The following is a 27273-nucleotide window of genomic DNA, read 5'->3' on the forward strand; positions in this document are numbered from 1 at the left end:
CCCCCCAGCCGCTCCCCAGGTGACTACCGTCCCACCAGCCCCAGGCCGGAACCCCCAGCCTCCCTCAGTGACCACTGTCCCACCAGCCCTGGGCGGGACCCCCCCCAGCCACTCCCCGGGTGACCACTGTCCCACCAGCCCTGGCCGGACCGCCCTAGCCGTCCCCAGCCCCTGGTGAACACCGCCCCTCTCCCTGTCCGCCCGCAGGCCGCCCCGACCCTTCGATCCCTCAGGGGCCCAGGCCGCGCCGTCCGCTCGGGCAGGATACAATATGTGTCTTCGGCTCTCCCGCCTTCCAGTCGTGGCAGCGGCGTCTCCACCCGGCTCCGGGACGTGCCGCACGCGCGAGACGGGCCGAGCCCTGCCGGCGGCGGCAGCAGCTGCCTCGCCCGCGCCGCCGGGAAAGCCGGGACCGCCCGGGCCACGGCGACGGTCCTGGCCGTCCGAGCCTTCGTCCGCAGCGCCCGCCCCGCTGCCCGCGCCTGCGTCTGCCGCCTGCATGGCCGCCGCGCCCCGCCCTCCGGGCGCCGCTCCCGCCGCCCCGCCCCTCCGAGTGGCAGCTGAGGAACGAACTATGGCTTCTTCCCAAAGCTCCGCTCTCGCGCGGACCCCGCCCCCACGCCGCGCACGCGCAAACTGGCTCGGGGAGGGGCGGGGAGGGGCGGAGCGGTGTGGGGAAAAGGGTGCCGGGCGCGTGGCCGCTTCCCGCCAAACAGACCCGGCGGGGGCCCGCCAGGAAAGCCCGGCTCTCTCCACAAGCCTTGCGTCTCAGAGCCCGACGCGTCCCCAGGGCGCCTGTGCCAACGGGCTCCTAGGGAGGCCGCCAGGCCTGTGGTCGCCGCCCGCCCAGTGGGCCCTTGCACCCCTGGGCCCTGGGAGGCCCCATGGCTGCCGAGCCAGCCAGCGCTTCCTCGCAAAGCTCAGCGCCTTTGTACGCGACGCGACTCGGGCTGCCCGGAGCGCCTCCGCCAACAGCCCCCATCGCCCACCCCACCCCACCGACCCGCCCCGGCCCCACGAGCCTGCTGGGCCCTTGGCTGGCCTCCCACAGTCCCTGTCAGCTGCCCCGTGAGCTCCCGGAGGCCCCGCCCCACGGCTGCCTGGCCAATGAGCGCTCTCTCGTGAAGCCCCGCCCCTCAGGGCTCCGTGGGATCCAGGCACGCCTGCGCATACACGACGCTTCCCTCGGGCGGCTGCCGGCATCGCGCTGGGTTCCCGCCAAGCCGGGCCTGCGGCCCGCGGCTTCCGGGACCGCCTTCCCGGCTGTGTGGCCAGCGAGCACTCCCTCACGAAACGCTGCCCCGTGGGGTGACACGTGACCCCGTCGCACCTCCGCAGTCCCGTCGTGCCTCAGCTCGACCCCCACCGCACCCCCACCCCTGCCCAAGACCTCGTGTGAAGCCACCGGACTCGTGGCCTGTTGCCCGCCCTGCCTCTTGCCGGGGTTCGGGTCCCCAGGACGTGTGGCTCGACGTCCTTGCAGCCATTCGTGGAAGGGAGGTGGGACAGAGCCCACGACGGATCCTGGGTCGCGCCCCGCCCCCATCGCCGGTACAGGTGGACAACCCGAAGTGGCCTTCGAGGGGGTTGCCCCTGGGATGAGCACATCAGATGCGATTTTCAGAAAGATGGCCCGGTGGTCCCCGTGCGAGGGCAAGCCTGCCAGCGGGACGAGGAGCGACGGGGTGGGCCCTGGAACTCAAGCAGTGGCCGCGGAAAACCGGGTCGTGTCCTAGACGAACAACCAGAAGGCAGAACGGCAAAAGAACCCACGGCCCTGTCTAGACGCCAGAAAGCCTGTGCAACACCCCCAAGTGTAGACACCCATGATCTCTGGGTGGTGGCTTTGGGGGGGCTGACTTGCTTGGGGGGGCTTCTTCCCCCAAAAGGCCCACGGGGACCTTACGTCACGTTTCTTTCATTTTTTTCTTGTTAAGTCGTCTCTACACCCAACCTGGGGCAAAAACTCACGTGCCCCAGACCAAGAGTCGCATGCTGTACCCACCGAACCAGCCTGCAGGCACCCTCATAATCAAAAAGCAGTTTTTTAATCAGACAAGAGATATCCATCCTGGAATGTTGTATTAGTTTTCTGTGTCCGTCCTTGGTAATCATAAGGAAGGACATAAAACTGAACTAGAGCATCAAATCCTGCTGGGTCTCCCCTCAAAACAGACCCTACATCAGACCATTTCACTCCCTCTGCATTGCTAATGCCAAGTGGGAACCACCATCCATCCAATTCCTTCAACAGCTTCCTGACTGGTTGCTACTATACTTGTGCCTTTACAGCCTGTTCATGCAACAGAATCACCTCTTAATTCTTAATATAAGTTACATCACATCGCATCCCTGTTTAGAATCATAAAATGATTTTCCATTGCCCTTGCAATTATATCTAAACTCCTTGATGTAGCTTATAAAAGCTCCTACGTTTGGGGCGCCTGGGGGGCTCAGTCGGTCGAGCAGCCAGCTCTTGGTTTCAGCTCAGGTCATGAACTCAGGGTTGTGAGATCCAGTCCATTGCTGGGCTCCATGATCCGCAAGAAGTTTGCTTGAGATTCTCTGATTCTCTCCCTCTCCCCCTCGCTCCTCTCAAAAACGAATAAATAAATCTTCAAAAATACCCCAATTCTGTCTGACCTGAGTTCCCAGCTTGTCCTTTTGTGTCCTCATCTGTCTGCTCCTGCATTCTCTGCAGCCTAGGGCCTTCTCTTTGCTCCACACCAAGGGTGGCCTGCCCCTAACCCTTTGCATTTATTCTTCTGTTTGGAAGACTCTGTACAAATCTTCCCATGGTTGGCTGCTCCTTGTCATGAGGATCTTGGTTCCCTGTCGCCTTGGAAAAACCTTTTATGTCACCAAACTAACATACTGCCCCCAGGCAACATTCTTTGCATATGTCCATTTCAGTCAATTGTATTGCATTGATCATAATCTGAAATGATAATCTTGTTTTCTTTACTTTTATATCAGTCATATAGCTCTCTGGTAAGTTTTTGTTGTTGTTCTGTGCAGTTTCTTTTTAAAGATTTATTTATTTATTTTAGAGAGAGCTCGAGCAGGGGGAGGCGCAGAGGGAGAGAGAGAGAAGCAGACTCTGCTGAATCTAATGAGGAAGCAATGGGGAAAATCTAGACTCTGGAACATTCTATGAGGCAAGTGCTCTGGATTCCTTAAAAAATACTGTTGCTTGGGACGCCTGGGTGGCTCAGTGGGTTAAGCCTCTGCCTTCGGCTCAGGTCATGATCCCAGGGTCCTGGGATGGAGCCCTGCATCGGGCTCCTTGCTTGGCAGGGAGTCTGCTTCTCTGCCTGCTGCTCCCCTTGCTTGTGCTCCCTCTCACTCTCTCTCTCTGACAAGTAAATAAAATATATATTGTTGCCTGATTCCGTATGGAGAAGGGAGAGGTTTTATTTATTTATTTATTTGACGGAGAAAGAGACACGCGAGAGGTAACACAAGCAGGGGGAGTGGGAGAGGGAGAAGAAGGCTTCCATCAGAGCAGGGATCCTGAAAAGGGAGAGTTTTGAGAGACACGGGTGTCCTCCTGCTTCCTGTTGTTAAAAGTGTGGCTGAGAGCTGTTGGCATTCATTGAGGCAGGCTGTGGAGAAATGTGCTTGCTTAGGGGCTGATGTAAATGCCACGAGGGAGGGAGCTGTGTCTTTCGGTGCCAGCGTTGCCAGCCTTTGGGACATGGCGGGCGCTTTGGGAGTGTGTCTGGAAGGAATGAAGGAGGCATGTACAGGAGGGCCGGGAGCTGTCTCAGTCACTCTAGAGATGTGGCCTGGAGCTCAGGAAAGAGGGCCAAGAGGGAAGCACGGAGATGGGAATGAAGGTGGACAGGCTCCCTTGGGAAGTGATGGTGGGGAGTGGGGTCTGGGTACAGGGCTCTGGAGCCCCTCACATTAAGAAGTAAGGTATGTGGGGGGAAAGAACCAGCAATGGAGCGAGAGAAGGAGTGAACACCCCGAGGGGCACGCAGACAGGGTGGTTCCCCAGGAGCCCTGGAGGTGGGCAAGGGTAGCTGCCTCTCCTTCGGGCTTTCCTGGGCCCCAAGGTCTGGGGCTGCCTACAGCTGTCATGTCTACTCCCGGAAGCACCAGGCCCGGCTCAGCTGCACTCCTGCTGAACCTATCAGAGCTGGCAGGGCCCAGTTTTAGCCAGGCCTGTGCAGGAGGCCTGCCCATGCCAGCAAACTGTGGGGGCAGCCTAGCTGCTTGTGTACCTCCAGTCGGTGAGTTCCACCGTGAAGTAAATGCCGCTCTCCCGAGTCTGCCCCTTCCTGCTCCGTGCCTTTGGGAAATGGCACCACAAGCACCGCATGCCTGGTGCCAGACCACTTCCATCTGTGAGGCCCCAACTCGTCCTGTGTCTCCCAGTATCATTGTAACAAACAGCAGGGCCCACCATGTGCATCATGTCCCTGGGGGTGGGGACTATCCTGAGGACCCTCCCCAAGGGGGCAGGCAGTGGGGCTCGGGGATCCACAGTGGCCAGGGCCCAAAGGGCAGCTGGGGTGTCAGTACACCTCCTGGGTGGGCGCTTGGCTCAGAGGGGTACAGAGCCTGCCTTAAACATCGTGACCGCTATTGAAGAACCACAGCGTTCAGAGCCCACAGGCATACCCAGGGCCACCCCCAGACTTGAGGGGCAGAGGGAGGGTGCAGCCCTATGGCTGCTCCATCTTCACTTGGGAGTCCCTGGTCTCCTCTCCTGACAGCACAGGCCCCTTCCCCCTGTGCCTCCCACTCCCAGCCCTGCAGCATCCTTTCTCCTCCTGTCTTCCCTCCTTTGCCTGCCCATCCCTGCCCAGCCATAGCTACACACTTCTGCACAGAGAAGATTCCAGAATGTGCCCCCCCCACCGTCACTGTCCCCACCATCTCCTCTCCCCACCTTGCAGCCACTTCTAGCTCTCCAATGTCACCAACGACCTTCTTGCTACCAGTGCCTCTTGGCAGCTCCAGACAACACCGCCCCCCTTTCTGGAAGGGTGTCCTTGGCTTCTCGTACTAACCTTTCCCCTTGGCCTTGTGTTGGGTAGCTTCTGGGCCTTTACCATGTCTCCAGTTGGGAAAATGGCTCAAGGCCCAGTCCTCTCTTCTCTTTTCGTGCTTTTTCCTCTCTGGAAAGCCCCCTCACCTGTCCTCAGAGATCCTAGGACACTCTCTCCACACCTCACTCCTGACTGTCATCACAGAAGACTGCACAGGGCTCTGGAACCAGACTGGGCCAGGCTCCCACCATACACCCTGACAAGCTCATTCCTGCTTCCATGTCCACCCTAATGTCCTGGCTGAGTTCCTGACCCCCTTGTCCAGTGTCCAGTGGATGGCTCTAGCCACCCGAGGGTTGTCACTCCTGAGCCGGGAGGCGCTAGCACAAGGGACTCAATGGCCATCTCTAGGGTCTGAAATGCACAATGGTGTCACTCCCCTGCAGTGGACAGCTGCTGCTTGGGGCCACCATTTAGCCCTGGCTTTTGTAGGGAATCCTCCTGTCCCTCCCACCCATGGGAATCCAGAGGACTAGCCTCCCACCACCCATCCCCCTTCTGGCCAAAATGACTGGAGCGTGACCTGAGCAATACGAGAACAGCGTTTATTTGCTGGGGGTATCCGAGAAAGAAGCTACACCTACACCCCGGGGGGAGAAGGTGCGCCTTGCTGGCTGTGAACAAGAGAGTCCGTGGACATGGAGAACAGCCATCTTTTGATCCTGAGGCAATGGCCTGGACCGGAGAGGGGAGGCAGGAAGAGACTGTGTGTCTGGCGGAACCGTCCATCTGCTGCCAGTACCCCTGGACTTCTCAGCTCGGTCAACCAGTGTTTCCTTTATGGCTTAAACCAGTTTCTTTCATGGTTAAACCCATTACTGGACGCCAAATGCAGTTCCTTCCGGTTCAGAGTCCGTCTCACTCACCTTTAGTGGGATTTGAAATTTCAACAAAAATTTCCTGACTCAAAATGAGAGCATTGCAAAGTGCCAGAGGAACTCCCCTGCTGTTTGACATTCCCAGCTCTGGGGGGTGGGAGCAGGCAGGGACTTCTTTCTGCTCTTCAAAGCCTTCACCCTTTGGGCCTCTGTCTTCCCTGCCTGGCCACCCAGAATTCACCCCATGAGGCCCAGCAGGAGGGCAGCTTCCTTCTAGCCTTGACCATCCTAGGTGTCCTCTGCCAAGGAGTAGGTGTCTAGTGACCTCTGGTGCCCACACACAGGGCAAGGTGGGAGCAGGGCCACCAGCCCATGCTTCTAGTCCCTTCCCAGCACTCGGAGCGCTCCCCTCAGGCAGCGAGGCGTGTGCAGAAGGAAAGGCCCTGTGTCCATGCGACAGGGGAAGGGTCTACTTCCACACTGTGGGTAAGCGCAGGGTGTGGGGGCCTGGCCAAGGCTGAGTAACCTCAAGTCAGTCACCTGTCATCCCTCGGTGAGAAATGCCCACGTCCAGGAGGAAATAAGCAGAGGGAGTACCCAAAGAGCTGTGACATGGAGGGCCAAGACGTCACATCTCTGGGCCATGCTTGGCCACTGCTCGGTTTTTGGCCTGTGCGTGTATGGAGCACAGATCCCTCCCCCCGGGGCTGGGTACGGATGAAGGAAAGGGAGGTTTCAAGAGTGGCTGCCACGGTGTAGAGTTAACAAGTAGGAACCGGCGTGGCACTGGGACTTGCCTGAGGTCATACCGCAGAGGTCCCTGACTCCCTGACCCACTTTTCCTTGTCAAGGGCACACTGGCTGCAGCAGCTGCGGGGGCCCCAGGGCTGGTTGTCACTTGACCCCCTGCCAATGTCCTGAAACTGTCTGAGGTCAGGTGACAGGACTGGGCAGCCTGGGCCAGCTGCTTTTCCTTTCAGGCCTGAGGAGTTTCTGGAGGGTTTATTCTCAGTGGCCTAAACATGACAGGCCAAAGCCTACCCCTTGGAACCTGTCCAACAGCCCCTTTTCCCCTCTGCACCCTGAGGCACTTCTAGAAGCTGGCCGCGCTCAGATGCTGGCTTGCCTGCTTCACTGCTTGGTGCCTCGCCGTCTTACCTTTCACGGGAGGCGGGGGGCAGAGCCGTGTCCAGTGCGTGTGCTGTGCCTGCCCCCAGCGCGAACCAGGTACGGGGACCCTGGTGCCTGCTGGCTATTATTCTTATTCGTATTATTATTATGAGTCAAATCGCAACAGGAGAACATATTTAATGCTACATGCAGCTTGTAGCCTGGCCGGGCTCCTCCCCACACCGGAGATTCCTATTTGGGGAACCCCTTCTCCACAGCTTCAGTCACTTCGGGGTGCAGAAAGCGGCCAGCCAGGCGCTCGATGTCATCCAGCGTTAGGCGGTTCAGGGACCTCTCATAATCCTGAGGAGAGAAGGCAGGATTCATGGGGTGCCGGTCGGGGGTACCCTGCGGCAGAGGCAGGGGATGGGCGCAGCCGGGCTGCGGGTGGACGTCCTGGGCCGCCCTGCTCACCCTCTGGAGCTGATCCAGGACCCTGGCCGCGTCCGCAGCGCTGAAGTGGCGGGCCAAGACTTTGGAGACGAGCGGCCAGGCGGGGGCTGGCGGGGGTGGGGCCTCGGCCAGTCTCCGGGAGGCGCTTTCTTCCAGCAACACCTTCTCCAGAGGTTTGACCACTAGGTTGAGCTTGGAATTGGGCCCAACGCTGTAATCGGAGAGTCTCTTCCCATCTGCCAAAGAGAGATTGATGGAAGTCGTTACCCACAGGCGAAGGTCTGCGGCACCTGTCTGAAGAGGGTTCGGTCACCTCCCTGAGGGCAGAGTGGCCAGCACCCCACGCGTCACACTCCTTCCCGAGCTCGGCCTAGACACCCCGTCCCCCGAATTCCTGCGTGGCTCCCTGGGCGGCTCCTCTGCCCGGGTACCTGCCAGGGCCTTGCCCTTGAACAGCAGCCGCTGCTGGCGCACGGGGACGTTGAGCTTCTCGGAGACCAGATGTTTCAGCGTGGACACCGGCTCGTCCTCCGACACCTGTGGCCGGGCCGAGGGTGCGAGGCAGGGGTTGAGTTCGCGGGGCCCCCGCCGAGGGCGTCTCCCCGGCCTCCCCTCCCGCCCCCCCCCGGCCCGTCCCCGCGCCCAGCGTGGGGGGAGTGCGCGAGCCGGCACGCTGGCGGGGGCCCCCGCAACGCTACCTGCAGGCTGCACTCGCGGCCCTGGAGCGCTTTCACTGTCAGCTGCATGGCGGCCGCGGCGGCGTCCACTGCGGCGGGCGCGCACCCCAACCGCCCCCCGCTGCGCGCCGCCGCCCCGGGCGCGCGCCGGAACCGCCCGTCGCCGCCGGAAGCAGCGCGAGGGACGCGCCCAGCCCCGCCCCTTCCCGCCCCTTCCCGCGCGGCCCGCCCCGCCTCCGTCGGCCCCCGAGGGGCAGACCCGGAGTCCCGCCTCGGGAACGTCGGGGGACGCCACGCGCGCTGCGGGATTTCCCTGCGGCCACGGTGCCTGGCAGCCCGCCACGACAGGGAGGAGGAGCGAGTTGGGCCAAGTTGGCTTCCGGTGGAAGCTGGGGCTTGGTTGGGGGGACGGAGCGCCGGGAGTGCCGTCGCCCCCGGCGGGCTGCTGGGGCTCGTGCAAACCCGGATTCTCTCGCTCGGGAGTCCACGTAAAGGCCCGGCGCGGCCAAGCTTTTGCCCCACTGCCCGAGGGCCCTCTGCCTCTCTTCTCTAGCCTGGCAGCGGAAAGTCAGCGGAGTTTGAGAGCTGGCTGGGGAGCCCGGCCTCTGCACTCACCCAGTCTTCATCCTCCTACACTCACTCGAGAACAGTAGGGTCCACCTCTCACTGACAGGCAAATGCATGGGGAAGGAAGGTTAGAGAGAAAGTCTGCAGAGGTCACATGGTCACCCAAGCCAGTCCTCCATCCTGTGCACATCTCTACCCAGCCACACCCTTCCTGCCCCCACCCCAAGGGCAAAGACTGGAAGGCACCCAAGCTTGCTTCTCTCTTTTATTGAAATATATTTTCTGAGCAGTGCCCACCTACCTAACTCAGCATGGCCTCTTTGGCACTGAAAGCTGGAGAATAAAAAACCAGTAAAAAAAATAAGCCTGGATTTTTTTTTTTTTTCTGAGTGCATAGTGCATGAGAGCTGAAGGCCTTTGGTACACAAGAACTGTGGAGACAGTGGGCGGAGGGTAGGGGCGAAGGGTGGTGAAAGCTTGACCTAGGGGCCTCAGGGGACTGGGCAAAGGCTGCTGTAGATGAAGTGGCCGATGACCAAGGCCAGCATTTCTGAGGTGCCACTCAGTGCTACGATGAAGGGGGCCTGGGAGGCGTAGTCTGCTTGAAGGCGACGGAGGGACAGCTGCAGCATGGCCAAGGCCAGCAGGCTGTTCTGTACCCCTACCTCGATGCTGACCGTCCGCCGCTGGGCCACTGGCAGCTTCAGGCATGTGGCCAGGCAGTAGCCCACCAGGAGGCCAACCAGGGGCACTGTGAGGCCCACCAGCACGATGGGCAGCCTGACGCCTGCCAGGATGAAGACCCCCATGCGGTAGGCCAGGAAGAGGCCACCTAGGAGGAGCACGAAGCTGAAAGGCTTGATGACCTGCAGCAGCAACTGGGAGAACTTGGGGAGCTTGGACCTGATCACGACACCTGCTGCTATGGGGACGGCGATGAAGAGCAGGGTCCCCAGGATCTTGGAGATGGGCACGTGCAGTGTTTCATGGACGCTGAGCAAGCGGCTGTAGAGAGCTGAGGACAATGGCAGGAAACCAGTGGCAGCCACTGTTGAGATGAAGGTCATGGAGATGGCCAGAGTAACGTCCCCTCCAAGGAGGAGGCTGAAGAGGTAGCTCCCCCCGCCACCGGGCGACGAGCAGGTGATGATGAGGCCGAGAGCCAGGGCCTTGGGCAGCATGAAGACCTTGGCCATGAGGAAAGCATATAAGGGCATGACCAGGAACTGGCCCAGGAGGCCCAGCAGCATGGGTTGGGGGCTCTGCAGGAGCCCCTTCAGAACCTCGAGCTCTACTTTGCACCCAAATGAACACTTGTTGACAAAGAGAAGAGGCAGGAGCAAGTAGAGTATGGGGCTCTCCGAGAAGTGGACCAGCTCGGTGCGGAGACTGGTGGGCGTCTCTTCAGCAGGCGAGACCTTGATGCAGAAATCTCTCCGTTCCTCAATGAGCCTGGGTGGGGCCTCGTGGGGATCCATGAGCTGGATGTGGAGTGGGGCCAGGCCAGGCAGGCCCGAGTGGATGCTGACCACAAAGCCACCCCCGCCGCCCCAGGTTATGGCACTCACGTTTTTGATGGTCAGCACCTCTGTGTCCAAGGAGGTGACCCTCAGCGTGGGGCCAGGTCCTGTCCTGTTGCCCTGGCCCGGGTACCGGCTTGAGATCACAATGATGCCCTCACTCTCCTCTGGGAACTCAAACTCCATCACAGAGCCGTCCCCAATGCTCAAGTATTGGCTCCCCGTCAGTGGCACGGTATGGCCCAGAGCTGTGCCGAGGTTGGCGCTGGCTATTCCGTGGGCTCCCAACGGCAGGCTGACGAGTAGCAAGGAAACTCTGAGCAAGCCTAGGGGGCCTGGGCAAGCCCCGCCCCCACCCCATCCAGGCCACCCGGAGCTGCCCCTGGTCCTCCTAAGACCCATGGCTCCTCCCAGAGGACCGTATGCCCAGGCCCTCTGTGGCTTAGGAGAGCAGCCCCACTCGTGCCATCGGGTTGTCCGGAGAAGGGTCCATGGGCCGGGCCTGGCCCTGTGCTGTGTTCCGTGACAGTGGAGCTCTTCCTGAGGAGAGAAGGGACACAGAAAGGTTATCTGGTAAGGGTGAGCAGCTTTGAGTCCAGGAGCAAGGAGGTCTGGAAGCCCAGTGCTGGGACACCCAGCTGAGCCCCTAGCCACAGTCCCAGGAACAGAAAGGCAATGCCTAGTTGCGGCCCTTGAGTGCCATTTGGCTGTCCCCTTCCCCCGCATACCTGCCTCAAGTTTCCCACCCCTCACCCAGTGGGGCCGCCTACAGAAAGGAGTTCCCTTTCAGACTGCGGCTACCTGCTGCTTTCCCTGGCCTTTTCCAGCACAGCGAACATGCAGCAATGGCCTGATACCTATGGATCTGGGAGAGCCACCCCCAAACCTGTCACCACCAGCCTGTTCCCCACGGGCTTCGAGACAGAGAGGGACCACAGTGACACTGCACCCAGGATGAAATCTCTGAGAGGCTGCATGGGGATGGCAAGGAGACAAGCCTGCTGAGAGCCGGGTGCTGAAACCCGGCTTGGGCCAGATCTGAGCGGCCATCAGGCTGTTTAAGTATCATCGGCCAGGCATAGAGCAGCTGGCAAAACAGCGTGTGTAGTGAGTGGGTAACCAACTGGCGGAGGGCCTCAGGGCTGACGTCCACCATCGCCATGCCATTGTGAACAGCCCTGCTATGGCTTCGTGGCCTACCGTACCTGCCGACAGCGGTGAGGCGGGAGTCCTGGGGCAGGAAGCAGTTCCTCTCTCCCCAAGTAAACTGCCAGAAGCAGGAGCAGGAGGTGGACAGATAAGACCCTGTGTTTGCGGGGTGCTTTTCTTCCTCCTATCGGAGTTCCCACTCCTCTGGCAGTCCCCAGAATTTGAGCCCCTTAGGAGCACTGTGTCACACCTCTGAGAGGCTCTGTTCTGAGTCCAGGGGCTCCTCCCCATGCTCACACGAGGCCCTACCGAAGCTGAGAACTTCCACTGGGACTATGAGCGGTTGTGGGTCGGGAGAGGGTGCCTGAGGATGAAGGGTTTGTCCACTTCCACTTCTCAATCTGGGCAGCCACTGTCACCTGCTGGAACTGGGGCAACCAGGGTGGGAACACAGTGGTCTACCCTCACTCCTGTTGGTTGCCTCACTGCAGTGTCCCAGTCCTGGAAGAGGCCCTTGCCTCTCCAGATCCTATCAGTCTTTGGACCTGTTCCCCCTCATCTGAGACTGGGGGGCAGGGGAAGTAGGGGGTGAAGGGCAGGTTAAGCAAAGCTCATCCCTGGGAAAGTTCCCCCACCCCTGCATGCCGTGGCCTCTGCTGGTTTGGAGTTTGGGTCACTTACCCTGGAGGCCTTGGTCCAGCTTTGCATGCCACCGCTGAAGAGGGAGGCAGGAAAACCAGAGGGAGTTTAAGAAGCAAAGCAGAGGGGAGTCACAGGGAAAAGACGACAGCACTCGGGAGGGAAGCCACTGGGGTGGTGTGAACCAGTTCAGAAGGGAGAGGAGGCTAAGGGCCATCCACCCTGTCCTTCCAGTACGGCTGGCGGCTTTGAGTCACTGCAAGAGAGTTCTGGCCCAGATCCCACACCATTTCTGCTTGAGGGATTGGACGAGTTTGAGCAGCTGCACCCTAAGGCAGGGGAGGGAACCCTGGGCCGAACGCTGTTTCCACACCGGCCGTGTGTTCGGTGTGAGCGCAGTCGGCATTGCTGACCCGGCTCCTCCCAAGCTGGGAGTCCGGAAGTTGCCCGCCTGGGCACAGAGCTCGAGCGCCAACCGAGGAGGGGGCGGCGGGCCTCACCGCCGGGCTCGCGCTGCGGTCCTGCAGTCGACAGGCGGGCAGGCCGCCCGGGCGGTCCTGGGATCGCGCCACGGGCCCTCACGCCACTCCCAGGCCCTGCGGCCGCGCCGGTCCCTGGCCGGGCCCGGCCGCCCGAGCGAGAGAGCGCGGAGCCGGGCTGGGGCCAGAGGTCGCCTTCTGCCCGCCCTTTCCGGCCCAAAGCTCTCACCTGCCGCCGAGGCCCGGGAGCTCGGCTCCGGGGCCAGCGCCTGCCCGGCCCACGGACGCCTGCGAGCTGGGCCCGCCGGGCCCCGCCTCGCTTGCCGGGGCCCCGCCCCCCCGCCGAGGCTCCGCCCCCGGGCAGCCGGCACGCCTCTCGCGACCCGGGCCGGTTTCGAGCGGATATGACGTTTCTGGGAGCGAGTCGGCGCGGGCGCACAGAGCAGGATGTCTTCCGGGTCGTGCTTGGCCCACGCCGGGTCCCCCTCGGGCCGCGGGTGCGAGCTGCCGACGTGGCTCCGGGCTCCGGGTAGGGGCCTTGCTCGTGCACAAACGCCCTGCGGCTGGCCTCGGGTTCCCGCCACCACCACGCAGCCCCCGGGCGACCGAGCCGTGATAGCCTCCGCCTAGTTCCACCTCCCTTCGTTCAAGCAGTGACCGAGTGTCTACTTCCAAACTGTGGGGCATCGGTGAGCTTGTCCGCCTTTCAGAACTATTTGGCGCTACTAGCAGAGTCTGAAGGCGTCGCTGGAAAGGAAAGCAAACTGATGGCATAAGTTGGGCACAGAGGTGGTGAGGTGTAGAAAGGACATGGGGGGGGGACAATAAGCGAGTGCTTAGTCTAAGGGGATTTATATGTTGTGAAAGGCTGCTGGGCAACTGCAGTCAGTCAGTGGCCACCCGCTGCTCTGGAAAAATTTGTCACGGCTCTGATGGAGGCTAGTGGTCCTAAATCACCAGTACGTGCCCACAGGAGGTGCTGGATCGTTGAGAATGGAAACAAAACAAATCAGCGTCTGTATTTTAGTTTAATTTTTCAGGCACCATACTAACTTTAATAATAAAAATCTTAGTTTAAATTTAAATACATTTAACTTAAAAATTGTATGTTTCATAAAGTTTACATGGGCAGTGTATGTGATATGTAAACAGATAAACACATGGTGGGCTTTATGCTCCAGAGGATTTGATCAGAAACATTCAGAGGCCCTAGCTCTCCGCTCTTCTTTAGCCTCAGAGGACCAGTAAGCTGTAAGCCATTTGTGTGTACTGTATCTCAACATCCCTGGTACTAGCCCTCACAAATGAGGCAAAGGGGGTCCTGATGGAAGTGGCCTGGTGCAGGGGAGAGGCCTGCGTTTGGCACAACGCTGCAATGGAATGTGCAGTCTACAAAAGGGCAGTGCAGGTCTGGGTGTCTGAGGACGGGTATTACTGGCCCAATGGAGAAGGCAAATGGATCAGCCCGGAAGACCTGGGGAAGGAGAGCCTAAAAGACTTGTCCTCCCTGGAGGAAACCTGTGTTTTAATAATCCAACTAAATGGGAGTTGCTGCCAGGGCTCAAGGGGAGGAAATGTAGTTAGAAGGCTGCTCCCTGTTACTGTCAGTCACCTCAGCCCTCCCTGAAAAGCCAGAATGGGCTGGGGGGATGTCCGGCATGAGGGGATTTGGAAGTCTGTACAGGGGAAAAGGACGGCTACATTAAAGGTAAGAGAATGTTCATAGTTGGTTTGGGGGATTACTAATTTTCCTCAGGAGAGGAGGAAGGGCTCTACAAATCAGTCAAGGACATCTGCTTCCAAAAGAGAAGCCATCCGGACTGAGAGAACATGTGGAACAGACAGTAGTGACAGTCAAAACGTAAGTGCAGTTCGGACGCGAGCCCTGCCACTGTACTATGTAATAGGGCGGCGGCAACCCTGAGAGGTATGCTTACCTCCCGGTCTCCGGGCAGCCGTCTCTAGGAATCTGTGTGGTAAATGAGTGTGCAGGGAAGACACGTTCTACACAAGCACAAGTATGGCATGCATTTGCTATTTATAGGGACGGGTGACAACTGTCATTTTTGCCTGCCCAGCATCAGGTAACAGGACCTCGGTTTTCTTTGTGGGAACCGTCCCTGCTCCACACTTGGTACGCAAGGTCTGGATGTGGGTCACTCCGGCACTTGCCTCTGGGGTGGGCACACGTCTCGGTGTAGCCCAATCGGAGCCAGCCATATTGATAGGAGGATACGCCCATAATCTGACCTGGACCAATGAGAGCTAGTTCCCAGGGACTTGAGCTAGAACTGCTGGGAAGGAGGGAGCTCTTTTTTGGCTGGGATTACTAAACTGGGACCTCTACTACTGCTCCCCCTAGGTGGGGGAGACAGCATGTTTGAAAATGAAGCAAATTACAGAGAAAAGTAGAGCCAAGAGATGGAGGGAGCTCATGTCCCGATAACGTAATTGGGGCTAGAACCACCTGTGGGCATTGGGGTCCGATATGGGAACACTAAGTGCCCCCTCCCATGTCATTACTTAATTTTGGTTATGTCACTTTGAATTGGGATCCTGACATTTACAACCAAAGGTGACCTAACTCCTCAAGGGTAGGTGGGGGGAGGGGCACCAACCCCGTACCCCGGTGGAGGAGGACCGAAGGATACAGCTTTGCCTCCACTTTGGAAATTTGGGCAGACTGTGCTCCACACCGTCATCTGCTTCCTAGCCTGGGTTGGCCCAAGGGGGGGATTTAAGCTGGCTTGCTGTTTCCATCTGTGTGACTCTGATGACTCCCCGTGAGGGCAAAGCCCCCTGAGGAGTTAGGGACCATCGCTGGGGCTCACTCCAACGGTCCTAGCATGTAACCCAGCCCAGGGCAGGCCCTTGGCAGGCATTTGGGAACAGTCAAGTGACCCCAGCAGTGGAATGAGGCAGTTGAATGGGGCTGTGTGCCTCCCAGCCTCACAGTGTGGACTTTCTATGAGGTTCTGTTTCCTTTGGGACATGCTACCAACCTTGGGGAGCCTCACTTACTTGGCTTCTGGCCTCTCAGCTGCAGTGAAATTCTCCTAAACTCGCCAGGGACTTGTCTCTATCCTGCAAGTGGGGACAGTGATAGTCCTTTCTCGCTAAGGGTTGTTGTGAGGCCCACGCAGGTAGTGCGTGTAACTGGAGAGCCCGTGGGAGGCGCAGTTTGAACGCTGGCCACACAGTGATCACTGGGCAGCTCAGTGGGTACACAGGGCTTCGCGATGCTGTTTTCTCTCGTTCAGGGGATGTTCAGAATTTTCGATGATAGGTTTAAAAGTGCATATTTGTACGATAATACCCTTTATCCATCTGTCAAACCCATAGCCTGTATAACAGCAGGAGGGAACCCTGCTGTCAACTTGGGGTTCAGTGATGACACCTCAGCGTAGACTGGGGATGTGGAACTCTGCAGTTTCTGCTCAACATTGCTGCAAACCTAAAACTGTTCTAAGAATGTCTATAAATAATGCATGCACATCAAGCACTTGGCTCAGGGCCGGGCTGGGAGTGGACTGCTACGATCAGCTTCTGGGCCCTTCTGGTGTCTCCACCTCCGTGACCTTTGAGGTCCCGGCATCACCACCACAGCCTCTCCTTCTGGGCGGCCCTGGGGGCCTCTCAGTCTTCTGCCTGCTCCTTACTTGCCTTTCTTGACACTGTTCACATTTTGGTTGCAGTGAACTCCTAGAAGGTGAAGGCTTGGGATGCCCGTCTCCAGAGCGGGACTCGTGAAGTCCTTCGCCCCTGCCCCGTTGAGGTCGCTTGGCTGGCTCCTGGATTCCCCAGATTTAGGAAGTTCAAACTGCCTTTTCTCCTTTTTCTGACTTCAGACCGCTTCTTTGCTCCTGGTTGTGCCGTTCCAGCAATACTCCTTATAGTTTCTTGCTGATTCTTACTCAACGAAGGGAAACAGAACCGTAATGTTTAAGAAATGGCGAATAGCTCACAACTTGGGCTTTGAAGCCCTGATCTCAAAGACATTCAAAGTCAAGTGCCGCAGGTCAACACAAGCTCCTGAGGGAGGGTGTGGGCAGTGGGGAGGCACCTGGCTGTTTTTAATTCTCATCGCTGTCTCTAGCGGCCTTGAAGTGTGGGAAGGAGTTGGTGGCAGAATGCTCTCGCCGGGGCAGGGCTGCCGGAATGCCAGCGGCGAGCTGTGTGTCAGGGGCAGGAGCCCTGGAAACTAGGGTTGTCTACGAAGGCTGTGGGAGCGGGTCCACCCAGCCCCCGGCACATGAACGCACTTGATTCCACTGGGGGCCACTCGTTTATTAAGAGCGCATCCCGAAGGCCGGCCCCCCTGGTGGCCCGTCACACGGCCCTGTAGCGCCCCGCCAGCCCGGCTCCCCAGGGGCCCCTTCCCGCGCAGGGCGAGGCAGGAGGCCGCCGGCTCCTGAACTGCCAGCAGGCGCGGCCTCTCCGAAGACGTCACACCGGAATCCGGATTGGCCAGAGAGGCGGCGAGCGGCTCCGGGACCGCAGGTCCCCCGCCACCCGAGCCCGGAGCCGTCGCCGCGCGGGGGTCGGGCTGGGGCTCCCCGGGGGAGGCAGCTTGAGGAAATACGGAGAGGGGCGCCTGACCGCCCGATCAAAGCAAGCCGGGGCCGGCCCCCGCCGCCCCCGCCCCCGGTCGCGCCCGGCCCCCCCTCGGGTCACCGCCTCGGAGCCCCGACGTGCGGGGCCAGAGCGCGCTCGTCCGGCTTCGGGCCCGCAGGGGCGCCTCCTCCCGGCCTGGCGCACGCGGCCTCCCTGGGCTGGTCCTGCGCCTGGCCCGGCTAGCGGGCCGTGGTCCTCCTCGGGATGCAGCCCTCCATCTCCAGCGCCTCGGGCCAGCCTTCGTACTTGTTGGTGTGCTTGCTGTTCTTCACGTGCTGCGGGTTAGGGGCGGGAAGCCCGGCCTCAGCCCTCGGGCGGAAGGGACTCCGGAGCTTCGGTCGCCCCGCACTGGCGGCGGCCAACCGTGCGCGCTCAGGGCACGCCCCGCCCCCTGCCGTCTGTCCCTGGGGCCCGATCCTGCCATCTGCAGCAGGGCAAGCATTGCACAGGCCTCTGCTGACCCCACAGGGGTAGTGTGGGCGCCGCACGCCGGGGAAGGCGAGGAGGGAACGCGATGTCCGTTCCGCCCTCACCTGACCCACAGCGAGCTGCTGGAAGCTTCAGGAAGAACAAAGCCAGAGGGAACATTTCATCTCTTTTGTGGCAGCCAGAGCCTTCCAGAAACCATGGGAACAGCCTATTTGTCTCATCCGGCTGTGTGGGGGAGTGGGGGTGGGGCCGGGCTGGGGGGCGCTGGGGCTTTCACCGGGCCAGGAGCCTCCCAAAGAGGAGGATGGTGCCTGGGCCTCCCCAGCCCCTTGCACAAGGCTTGACATGGTGGGTCTGGAGGGCCAGTGGGCCAGAGGGCAGCAGGGGCAAGGGGAGGTGGCATGCGGGGTGAATGGGGGTGAATGGGTCACTGGGTCCTAGCGGGAGGAGACAGCACTGAGCATCTGGAAGGCGTCTGGGAGAAAGATTTCCTAATCGTGAAAGCTTTCCCTGTGCAGACGGCAGATTCAGGGGAACCTGAGGCGTGAGCTGAGGCACGCTGGTGGGCTGGAGGCAGAGGGGCGGGAAATGGAGGGCCAGGCTCTCATACCTGCTCAAAAGGGCTCTTGTTCTGCACGCCCTTGGCCCCCACAAACACCCAGCTGTCCCGAAAAGCCAGATCCTTCACGTTCTTGCTGCCCAGATCGCTGAAAAGCTTCCTTGTCTCTTCATTCATCCTGCCACACACAAGGAAGAGACTTAAGTGGTCGCCGTGGCAGCGTGAGGCTGAGGCCGGCCTTGGCAGTCACTTACTTGGTGGCTGGGTCGTCATAGGATGCCACAAATACCAGGGTGCCTTCATGCAGCGGCCGAATAAACTTCAGCAGGTCGTTGACATCTGGGGTGACAGGTCCCATGAAACACGGAGCATCGGGCAGCACAGGGTGCCCACCCCCACCAGCCCCCGCTCTCCAAATAAGGAGACTAAAAGAAGGGATCAGGCCAGGGACACACACACACGAAGGGTTGCCACGGGAGTGCAGGGACAAACTGGTATAGCAACCCTGATGAGTGTACACCTGTCCCTGTCCCTGCCTTTTCGAACCCAAGGAGCCACAGCCATGGGCAGAGGGCAGCACGTCAGCGATCTGGCGGTACATGGTGACTCACCTCCTGCCCACATGTCAAAGGCCCGGGCCTCGATGAGCTCGCCGCTGACCCCTGCGGTAACAGGGAGGGAGGTGGTCCTGCTACTCGAGCCGCGGGGCAGCTCCACCCGACCTCCGCAGCCCCCCTTGAATGAGGCTAAGGACATGGCCCTGGCCACTGGGTGCAGACCTTCTGGAAGCTTTCTTTCACGCCCCCTGTGCCCCCTCCAGCTTCCTGGAAACTTCTGGTTCTTTACTGCTACTGTGCTTTGCTTATTGGGTCACTTCTTCTGTGGAACCTAGAGCTTGCATGAACCCCTGCCTAGGCCTCCCTGGGAATTCCCAGAGGGGAGGGCAGGGGAAGAGAGGACCGAGGCGAATGTCCAGATGCCTCTTCATGGGGAGGGCACGAGGAAGGAGGGGGGCAAGCCATGGCATGGCCCTGCTTCTCGATCTCAACTCTGACCCCACATCACAAGGACTCACCATTCACCAGGGCGATGTTCAGTCCACGGCCCACGTTGTCCTTGACACTGCTCATGAGCCTACCGGGGTGGGGGTGGGGGGCAGAGCCCTCAGATGGCACGTTTGCTCCAACGTCCTTCATAGATCCAGCTTCCAGTCTCCCGTTCCCCCCACCGGCCACCCCGAGGCGCTCACATCTTATCTTCGAGGCAGATCTTCGGTCCGATGACATTGGCAGCCCCACTGACCATGCGGAAGGCCAGGTGCTCCTCGGGGCATGGCTGGGGCAGGCCACACTTGTACTTCCTGGCTCGTGGCTCTGAGCATGAACAGCAGGAGTGACCCACGGGCCTGGCCCTGGGGTCACCTGAGATCTGAGACGGGAAGGTCAGGACCAGCCCACAGGGAGGAATGAGTGGCCACAGAGCAGGGGACCAACAGGGGATAGAGAGGATGTGGCTCAGGCCAAGGCCAGGGACACTTCCACAGACACTCTGTGTCCTGCTGGGGCTGGCCTCAGGGCAAGGTGACAGGGACCTTAGGGAGGCTTTTCTGCCACCGGTGGGAGAAAAGAGGTAGGAGGGCTGGCCTTGGTTGTGGCCTTGCAGGGAAGGAGCACAGGTAGGGGAGGAGGGAGCAGCTGGGACAGTGACTCAGGGAACGGGCAGTGAGGAAAGCACCTGACTCCCTCCCTTGGGCAGAGGTGGGAGGACAAGAGGGGGGCTCTGTTACAGGTTAAATTGTGACCCACAAGAGATGTGTTGATGTCCTAACTCCTGCCATCTTCGAATATAACCCTATTTGGAAACAGGCTCACTGAAGGCCTGGTCAGTTAAAATGAGCTCATCGTGGGGTAGGGTTAGTTAGTTAAGCCTAAATCCAAGGACAAGTGTCCAGTTCGTGGCATTTGAGTCCAGAGGCCCGGGGACACTGGGGGGTGGGGTGGGGTGCTGACCGTGGAACTGGGTAGTGAAGGGAGGCTGTAGAAATCTGTGGAGCTGGGGTGCCTGGGCAGCTCAGTGGGTTGGAGCCTCTGCCTTCGGCTCAGGTCATGATCCCAGAGTCCTGGGATCGAGCCCCGCATCGGGCTCTCTGCTCCGCGGGGAGCCTGCTTCCTCCTCTCTCTCTCTGCCTGCCTCTGCCTACTTGTGATCTCTGTCTGTGAAATAAATAAAATCTTAAAAAAAAAATCTGGGGAGCAGCTAGACCAGGCCTAGACGGTCTCACGGGAGGTGCTGACAGAAATATGGATGTTCAAGGTGATTCCTATGTGAGCCTAGGGTGAAGGGCGCGGGGAGCTTGTTGTGACCATGGCCAGAGTGGGGTGGCCATGGGCCTTAGAGACGCTGCTGCTGTGGTCTCGGGTGGAAATGGGAACGTGTTACTGGGTACTGGAGGAAAGGTGGGTCTCATCATAAAGTGGCAAAGAACTTGGCCCAGTCTGGTTCTGATGTCTGAGGAGAGGAGAACTTGTAGACACTGAACTGGGAATACCGAGCTGAGATTTCCAAACACAGCCTGGTTTCTCCTTGATGCTCGCAGTAAGATGTGAGGAGAGAAAGATAAACTGGAACCAGAATTGTTAAGCACAAAGGAACCAGAATGTGAGAACTGGGAAAAGACTCAGTCTAAGCGCACCGGTGTGGTCGCAGGACCGATCGCTAACGAGCCGAGGTGCATGACTCGTGGTTCTACTCGGTCCTGTCCCCAAAGCCGGGAATCGAGGTGGGATTACCCAGAAGAGGTCTGCAGGGCCCTCCTGTCTCACACCTTAGAGTCTCATGAATAGCACAAGACACCAAGAAGGTTTTTAAAAATTTTATACCAGGAGAAACCCTGCCATCCTGGGCTGAAAAGGACAGAGAAAGGACAGAAGGCAACAAGGGTGGCTCTGAGGGCAGAGCAGCGGCTGCAGAGGGCAGAGTCGGCACAGGCCCAGAGGGTAGGACTGCCCCCCCCAGGAGCGCACTCCGCTTCCCCACCAGCTCCGGTGGGGCCAGAGGACAGAGCAGTGGGCCTCAGAGGAGGCTTCTCAGGCCTTGAATCCTGACAGCATTTGCCCTGCTGGGTTTCAGACTTGCTGGGACTGGTGACCCCCTTATTCCTTCCAGTTTCTCCCTTTTGAAATGGAAAGGTCTATCCTAGGCTTGTCTCACCAGTGTATTCTGGAAGCAGGTAACTGGTTTTCTAGGTTTGCAGCCGGCAAACAGCCCCAGTGGGCTGTGATGGCTAGTTTGGTGGGGGGGATGCAGGGAGAACAGAGACCCCGGAGGACTTGAGGCAGGCGGAGCTGAGAGCTGGGAGGAGTGGGGAGGTGACAGTAGCCTTACCTGCAGTCACTGAGTTCTCTGGGCCTGTGGGGATAGAGAGTTGCTTGTGTTAGGGTGGAGGCCTCCAGGGGCTGGCAGCAGGGCATCCTGGTCCTGGCCCTGGTCCTGTACCATGAACTTGAGATGGAGGGCTGGTCAAGCTCAGGGGCTAAGCCACACACAACCCCCCCCCCCCCACCACAGCTCCAGGAAAAGGGTCAATGGCACTGTAAACAACACCCAGTGCCCCCTCCCCATTCCAGAGGCTGGTGGAGAGCCCACAGGAAGCAGCCAGGCTGTTGTCCCAATATCTGGAGAGGTCCCCCTGCCCCTCGCTCAGACTCTGCTGACTCCAACAGGGCCCAGGGTTTTAACTGGCAGAGACGGGAGCAACTGGATGATAGGGGGAGACGGCCTGAGGGCAGTTAGACGGGGCCTGGCAGAAAGAGACACCCCCACCCCACCCTGAGCCTCTGCCCCCAGGCCCAGAGTGCCCCCCCCCGCCTCCAAGTGGCAGCCACTGCAGAGCAAGGAGGCGTCCCACACTTACTGGCAAAGAGCTGCTGGATGCGAGGAAAGCCACTGCCAGGCCCGCCCAGGAGGATGCTGACCACGATCCACGTAAGGCCCACGGTGACAACCAGGGCCACAATGCGGAGGGGGCCTAGAGGCAGGACAGACAGGGTAAGGCCACCTCGGTTGTCAGTGAGCTCCCGAATGGCCCTGGGGCCTCTCAGGACTGCATCTTCCTGCCACTTGGGAAGAATTGAGCAGAGGACCAGAGGGTGGGGGCCTGCTGCCATCCACGAGGCCTGGGAGGGGGACTCGAGCTCCTGTGGGTGGAAGGAAGACCCTGCATCCAGGGCTTTCAGCTTGGTCCTCTGTGGCAGGTATGGAGCAGACCTGACCACTCCAGAGGCTGCCAGCCTCCCTCAGGAGTCCCCAGACTTTGTCTTGGTGGCCACCAACATATTCACATCCCACCTGTCCTGTTCTCTTTTTCTCCCATCATGACGGAGAAGAGGGTCCCTGCTCCTTCCAAAGACCAGTTCGTACAGCTGCTGTGGAGCCGGACCTGAGCTCTGCTCCCGAGAATCGTTATCTACTCTTTCTCCTAGACCTGCAACAGCTCCCATCGTTAAGACAGCACAGGAGAGACCCTCAAATCACATCCCCGTCCAGCCACTGACCTCTCTCCGAGCCTCCCTTCCTCTTCCGCAGTCTCACCATCCACTCTCTTCCAACCTACTCCGGTGTGGCCTTGTCTCCATGAGCCCACTGAAACAGCTTGTGGCCAAGGTCATATATGATCTTCTTGGGGTCAACTCCCTGGGTCACCTGTCAGCCCCAATGTTCCTGACCTCTCAGTTGGCCGCCTGGGTCCTCCTGCTGGAAACACTTCTCCAGTGGCTTCTGTGGCAGCACATCCTAACCCCCCACCTGGGTGCTCCTCATCCTCCCTACTTAGATTGTCCTCTACTCTCCCCTGAAATGCTGGCCACACCCAGCTTCTGTCCCAGGCTGTGTTCTCTGCCTACAGTCTACTCTCCCGATAGGTGCCCTCAACTCCTGGCCCCCAATTAACCTACAAAGCAGTATTTTTTGCTCCAGCCCTCGCGGATCTTGAGGCCACACCCTCCCAGCCGATTCCTCACTAGTGGCTCTACTGGGATACATTTACAAGGCTGCAACCTTCAGCAGCCCTGAATTCCAGTTCTTGAGTTCTGCTTGGCATCACCCACTCTCATCTGTTCCTCCCCCAGCCAAGCCATCTGTCTTGCTGTCGGGTGGGCCTAGGGCAGGTTTGCCACCGGTTCTTACCCAGCTCCATCGCCGCTCCGGTCAACTTCCACTCTAAGACCACGCCCCTCCGCGACTGCACCCCGCCCCCCTTTCCTAGCCGCCATGCTCCCTGCAGCCTCTCCCACAACTCGTTTTTTCAGACAGCGGCCAGTTACCCGAGTTGGGAGAAATCGACTGCCCTGATTCTATTTCACAGCTCTTGACTTCCTGGGAGGTGAAAGGATTTACTCGAGGTCACAGAATGGGTGTTTGTGTAGGGCCCTCCATTAACAAAATCCCAGTCATCGGTCCACCCGGGCCCCTCCAGACACAGACCTCCGGACACCTGAGCCTCAGTCTGGTCCCTTTTCCAACTACCTCCCGTTCACTGTGGAAGCCACCCACCTGCCAACCTCATGTCCACTTCTCCCAGGGGTTGGGGCTGCCGGCAGGAGCACTGTCTGGGGACCGTGCGCTCTGGGAGCAATACAGCAGAAGAACAGGTTTGGGTGGAACTCAAGGATGACCCTGGGCTTGGCCCCTGCTGCTGGGAAGACGTGATCGGTGCACCGGTTTGCTCGTCCAACGAGCTGGTGAGGCTCCTCGAGCACGCGGAGAGAAGCGCTGCCAGGACAGGAGAGTCCTCCGGAACCCGTCGGCTCACGATCGTGCCCACAGGAGCCTCTGGGGCCGCGAAGGAAAGGTGGTTCTCCCGGACGTGGGCCTCCTCCGTGGGAGGCCCTGAGCTCGGGTCGTCCCCCAACCTCCAAGGCTGGGGGACACGGATGACACGAGCTAGGCTAGTGGAGACTTGCCTGGCCGTGGGGGAGATGCAAGCTGGGGTGGGAGGCAGCCCGGTCAGGCCGGCTGCCCGGCTATGTTCCGCGACGCGCGGCGAGAGAGGTGCGCAGCTCCGCTGACGGTCCCGGCAATGGCGGTCCGGGGCGGGGCCACGGCTCGCAGGCGCCACCCCCGCCATCCGCTCCCGCCCTGCCGCTGCGCCGTTCAAGGGGAGAAGACCGTGGAGTCCCCGCCCCCAGGTCCGCGGACCCCCGCCCATAGGCCCGCCTCCAGCAGGCGTTTCAGCCGGGGTGGGAGGAGGCCTCCGCTCCGGTCCTGCCCCTGAGTGTTCTCTGGTCCCGCCCCCGGCCGCAGCTCGGGAGGAGCAGGGCGGTGTCCGCGGCATCCCACGTCGGCTCCGCGGCAGAAGTCTTCCCTCGGGCTCCTCCAAAGTGGGAGATGCCGGCTTTGAGGACTGGGGTTGAGCTCCTGGCCTGCGGTCAGATTTCTGAAGCCTGGACGAAGCGACCGGATCTAGGGGTGTAATTAGAAATTGTTCAGGGGTCGCTTGGGCGACTCAGTGGGTTAAGCCTCTGCCTTCGGCTCAGGTCATGATCCCAGGGTCCTGGGATCGAGTCCCCCATCGGGCTCTCCGCTCAGCGGGGAGCCTGCTTCCTCCTCTCTCTCTGACTGCCTCTCTGCCTGCTTGTGATCTCTGTCAAATGAATAAATAAAATCTTTAAAAGAAAACCGAAACCTTTTGGAAAATTGACATGTGTGTCTTTAGAAAGCTGGAGACACGCAGGAGTCCACGGGAAAACGGAAAACGTGAGTATGCCCAGGCCAGAACGACGCCTTTCCTCCCACCCTGTTTTCCAGAGCGAAGCACGTCCACGTGCTGTCGCTGGTCGCGGACTAGGGAGGACTCGCTCCTGCCCTCTCCCCTCCCGTGGGAAGGCCGCGGCCTCGGCCCAGCACGCCCCCGTCACGCATCACCCGGAGAGCAGCACCCGCCGTCGGGCGGGCCCGCCTTGCTCTCTGGAGGGCAGCGCCCCGGTGGCAGCAGAGCCCAGGAACACGGCCTGCCCTGACCCGCCCAAGCCGCCTGCGGAAACCTTCTTAAGGAAAGAATCCAAAACAGAGAAAGCTTGTAGCGCCGGGCAGCGACAGCTCGGGCTAGGAGCCAGTACCTTCTCCGTGGGCAACATCTAAGATCAAGGAAATGAGTTCCAGGCAGGCCCCTGCTGCTGCAGTCCGCGCTTAGCTTTTTTTTCTTTCCTTTTTCATAGAATTTGGGATCCGAGCTAATGCTGACCACCCGTCAAACTCACAAGTCTTCCCGAACCCCGGGTGCACCGTCTCTCCCCCAAGGTTTGCAGGCGCCGGCGCCGGCAGAGGGAGCTCCTACTGCCCGCGCTCTCGCGGTGCCCGCCGGACTCGGGGCACCCGCCCGCTCGGTAGTTCAGAGACAACCGCGTTTACATCTTGTCCAGGGCAGGAGTCTCGAAGAGGCTGCTTTAATGAGTCCCCCTGAGGGGCCAGAGGCACAACCGCACAACCGCCGTCCCCACAGCTACCAAGCAAGAGACTGGATCCGCTCCAGGTCGTCGGGCCTGTGCGGCAGCCTCGCCCGACTCCCAGCTCCGCTCGCGGACTCGTTTTCAGCCAGGACGGGCAGCGCGTGGCCGCCTTCACGTCCCAGGCCCTCACGTCTCCGCCCGCCCGGGTGCAGGCAAGGGCCGTGAGGGGACACAGAACCTCTCCTCCAGGCGTCCCTACCTGTGCCCGTGTAGTCCCCGGAGCTGAGGTGCCAGTGGATGTCCTCAACGGATCTGTCATCTGCTGCTCTCAGTAGACACTGAAGCAGAGTTAGCAGCGGGTGGGGACCACCTAAGGCCCTGAGTCGGCCCCTCGCCTGGGACCTCTTGCCTCCCCTCTAGATGAGGCGACCAGACCTCAGGCGACAACTGATTTCTCCCACGCAGTCCTTCCTGCCTCTGCCTGTCTTTAATAACCAACAGCTTAAGGGACAGCGAAATGTCCTCAGTAGCCCCTCAGTCCAGCCTCCAGAACAGGCGGCAAGATTTGTCCTCGACTGTCCTCATCTGGGCTCTCATGTCTCTCCTCAGTGCCTCATTCTCCCTTCAAACCAAGGGCTCAGGTCTGGCCATGCGCCGGAATGCAGTCACCGGGCTTGAGCGCCCTGCAGCGCTGCTCGCGCACCATGTGTCGGGGGCTCGCGCTGCGTCTCGGGGTGGGAACCCAGATCTGAGCTAACAGCTGAACGACCTCACCGGTCCTTCGCTGCTCCACATGAGGCTCAGCACCATGCCTGAGGGGGAAGGGGACTCGGCACAGGAGCCCGGAGCGGAGGGGACTGCTGCCATTCATCGCATGTAAGCACAGGGACGTGAGGTGACAGATGGGTCTCCTCACCGTGTCTGTCATCTCTCTTCCCCATTATAGACCCCCAGGACTGAGGAGACACTTGTCTTAGTTCAGCAAGGCCCAAGTTCTGTGTCAGATGGCATTTGGAGCTGCGGTGACAGCTTAATGCCTTTAGTTGGGACTTCTCTGTCTTCCCCATTGCAGGTTCCTAGAGCTGACAGGTGACTGTCATCAGGTCCTGCTCTCTTTCTCAGTCACCCAGGGGTCAGGTGACAGTTGACTGTCATCACCAGGGCCCTTACGTGTATGCCCTGGTGTGGCGCTCAGATCTGGGGTGCCCTGACCTGGATCCTTGTGCCTGTCACAGTGGAGACAGAGCTGGAGGAAATCGGGAGGTCCCAACACACCACTCTCCGCACTCACACCTGGTCATCATGTGTTGGGGGCCCCAGAGAAGTTAGGTCCCTCTTCTACTTTGGGCTCCCGCTGCTCCCCTTATGTGGATCCTCCCACATCCCCAGGGGAATCCTCCCTGGTGATGCCATGCCAGCAGGTCCCCCAGGGAGCCTGGGAACTCAAGAGGACAATCCCCAGAACACAGCTCTCCTGGGTCCCCCAAAGTCTAGGAATGCCTGTGGGGCTCTGCAGAGGACTCTGAGCTTGAGGACCCTGCCAGGGTCCGGACGGACTCCCGCATCTTCATTTATTTGACGTCTCCCGACCTCCAAGGGCTTGAAGTTATGCTCAGGTCTGTGTTTTCGGGATGAGTTTCCAGCATGGCTGGGAACTAGAGTAGGCAGAACAGCGCCCTCTGGTGGTAAGCGGGGTAAGGCGCGGTCACACCTTCAGCGACTCACGCGGCCCCATTCCTTTTGTCGCCCCAGCT

General features: G+C 60.0%; 4 protein-coding genes across 6 annotated transcripts in view; all 4 read right to left on the reverse strand.

Annotated features, from left to right (window-relative positions):
• Positions 1–501, reverse strand: part of LAGE3 (L antigen family member 3) — a 1689-nt gene extending 1188 nt beyond the window's left edge. Inside the window, exon 1 of the mRNA XM_032846385.1 lies at positions 269–501. Within this exon, the coding sequence (XP_032702276.1) occupies positions 269–501 (233 nt within the window). The remainder of the gene's footprint in view (positions 1–268) is intronic.
• Positions 502–5586: 5085 nt separating this feature from the next.
• On the reverse strand, positions 5587–8275 carry UBL4A (ubiquitin like 4A). Its single transcript, XM_032846351.1, has 5 exons — positions 8140–8275; positions 7873–7978; positions 7463–7677; positions 7037–7351; positions 5587–5926 (listed from the first exon to the last, which is right to left on the reverse strand). The coding sequence occupies exons 1-4, from the start codon at positions 8185–8187 to the stop codon at positions 7241–7243; spliced, it is 480 nt and encodes a 159-aa protein (XP_032702242.1). The 5' UTR covers positions 8188–8275; the 3' UTR covers positions 5587–5926; positions 7037–7240.
• Positions 8276–8936: 661 nt separating this feature from the next.
• Positions 8937–12800, reverse strand: SLC10A3 (solute carrier family 10 member 3). 3 transcript variants are annotated; one of them, XM_032846328.1, is made up of 3 exons: positions 12036–12668; positions 11411–11472; positions 8937–10745 (listed from the first exon to the last, which is right to left on the reverse strand). In XM_032846328.1, the coding sequence occupies exons 1-3, from the start codon at positions 12208–12210 to the stop codon at positions 9177–9179; spliced, it is 1806 nt and encodes a 601-aa protein (XP_032702219.1). In that variant the 5' UTR covers positions 12211–12668; the 3' UTR covers positions 8937–9176. The 3 variants fall into 3 exon arrangements, with proteins under 3 accessions (XP_032702219.1, XP_032702221.1, XP_032702220.1); XM_032846330.1 differs by lacking the exons at positions 11411–11472; positions 12036–12668 and adding an exon at positions 12702–12800; XM_032846329.1 differs by lacking the exon at positions 11411–11472 and having other exon boundaries at positions 12036–12181.
• A 4355-nt stretch (positions 12801–17155) lies between these two features.
• Positions 17156–24003, reverse strand: FAM3A (FAM3 metabolism regulating signaling molecule A). The gene is made up of 9 exons (XM_032846347.1): positions 23625–24003; positions 21988–22101; positions 21459–21482; positions 19324–19447; positions 19150–19208; positions 18686–18736; positions 18329–18413; positions 18126–18252; positions 17156–17361 (listed from the first exon to the last, which is right to left on the reverse strand). The coding sequence occupies exons 1-9, from the start codon at positions 23635–23637 to the stop codon at positions 17266–17268; spliced, it is 693 nt and encodes a 230-aa protein (XP_032702238.1). The 5' UTR covers positions 23638–24003; the 3' UTR covers positions 17156–17265.
• Between the last annotated feature and the right edge of the window lie 3270 nt (positions 24004–27273).

Source organism: Lontra canadensis, unplaced genomic scaffold (genome assembly GCF_010015895.1).
Source record: "Lontra canadensis isolate GAN:19392208 unplaced genomic scaffold, GSC_riverotter_1.0 scaffold174, whole genome shotgun sequence".
NCBI classification, from domain to species: Eukaryota; Metazoa; Chordata; class Mammalia; order Carnivora; family Mustelidae; genus Lontra; species Lontra canadensis.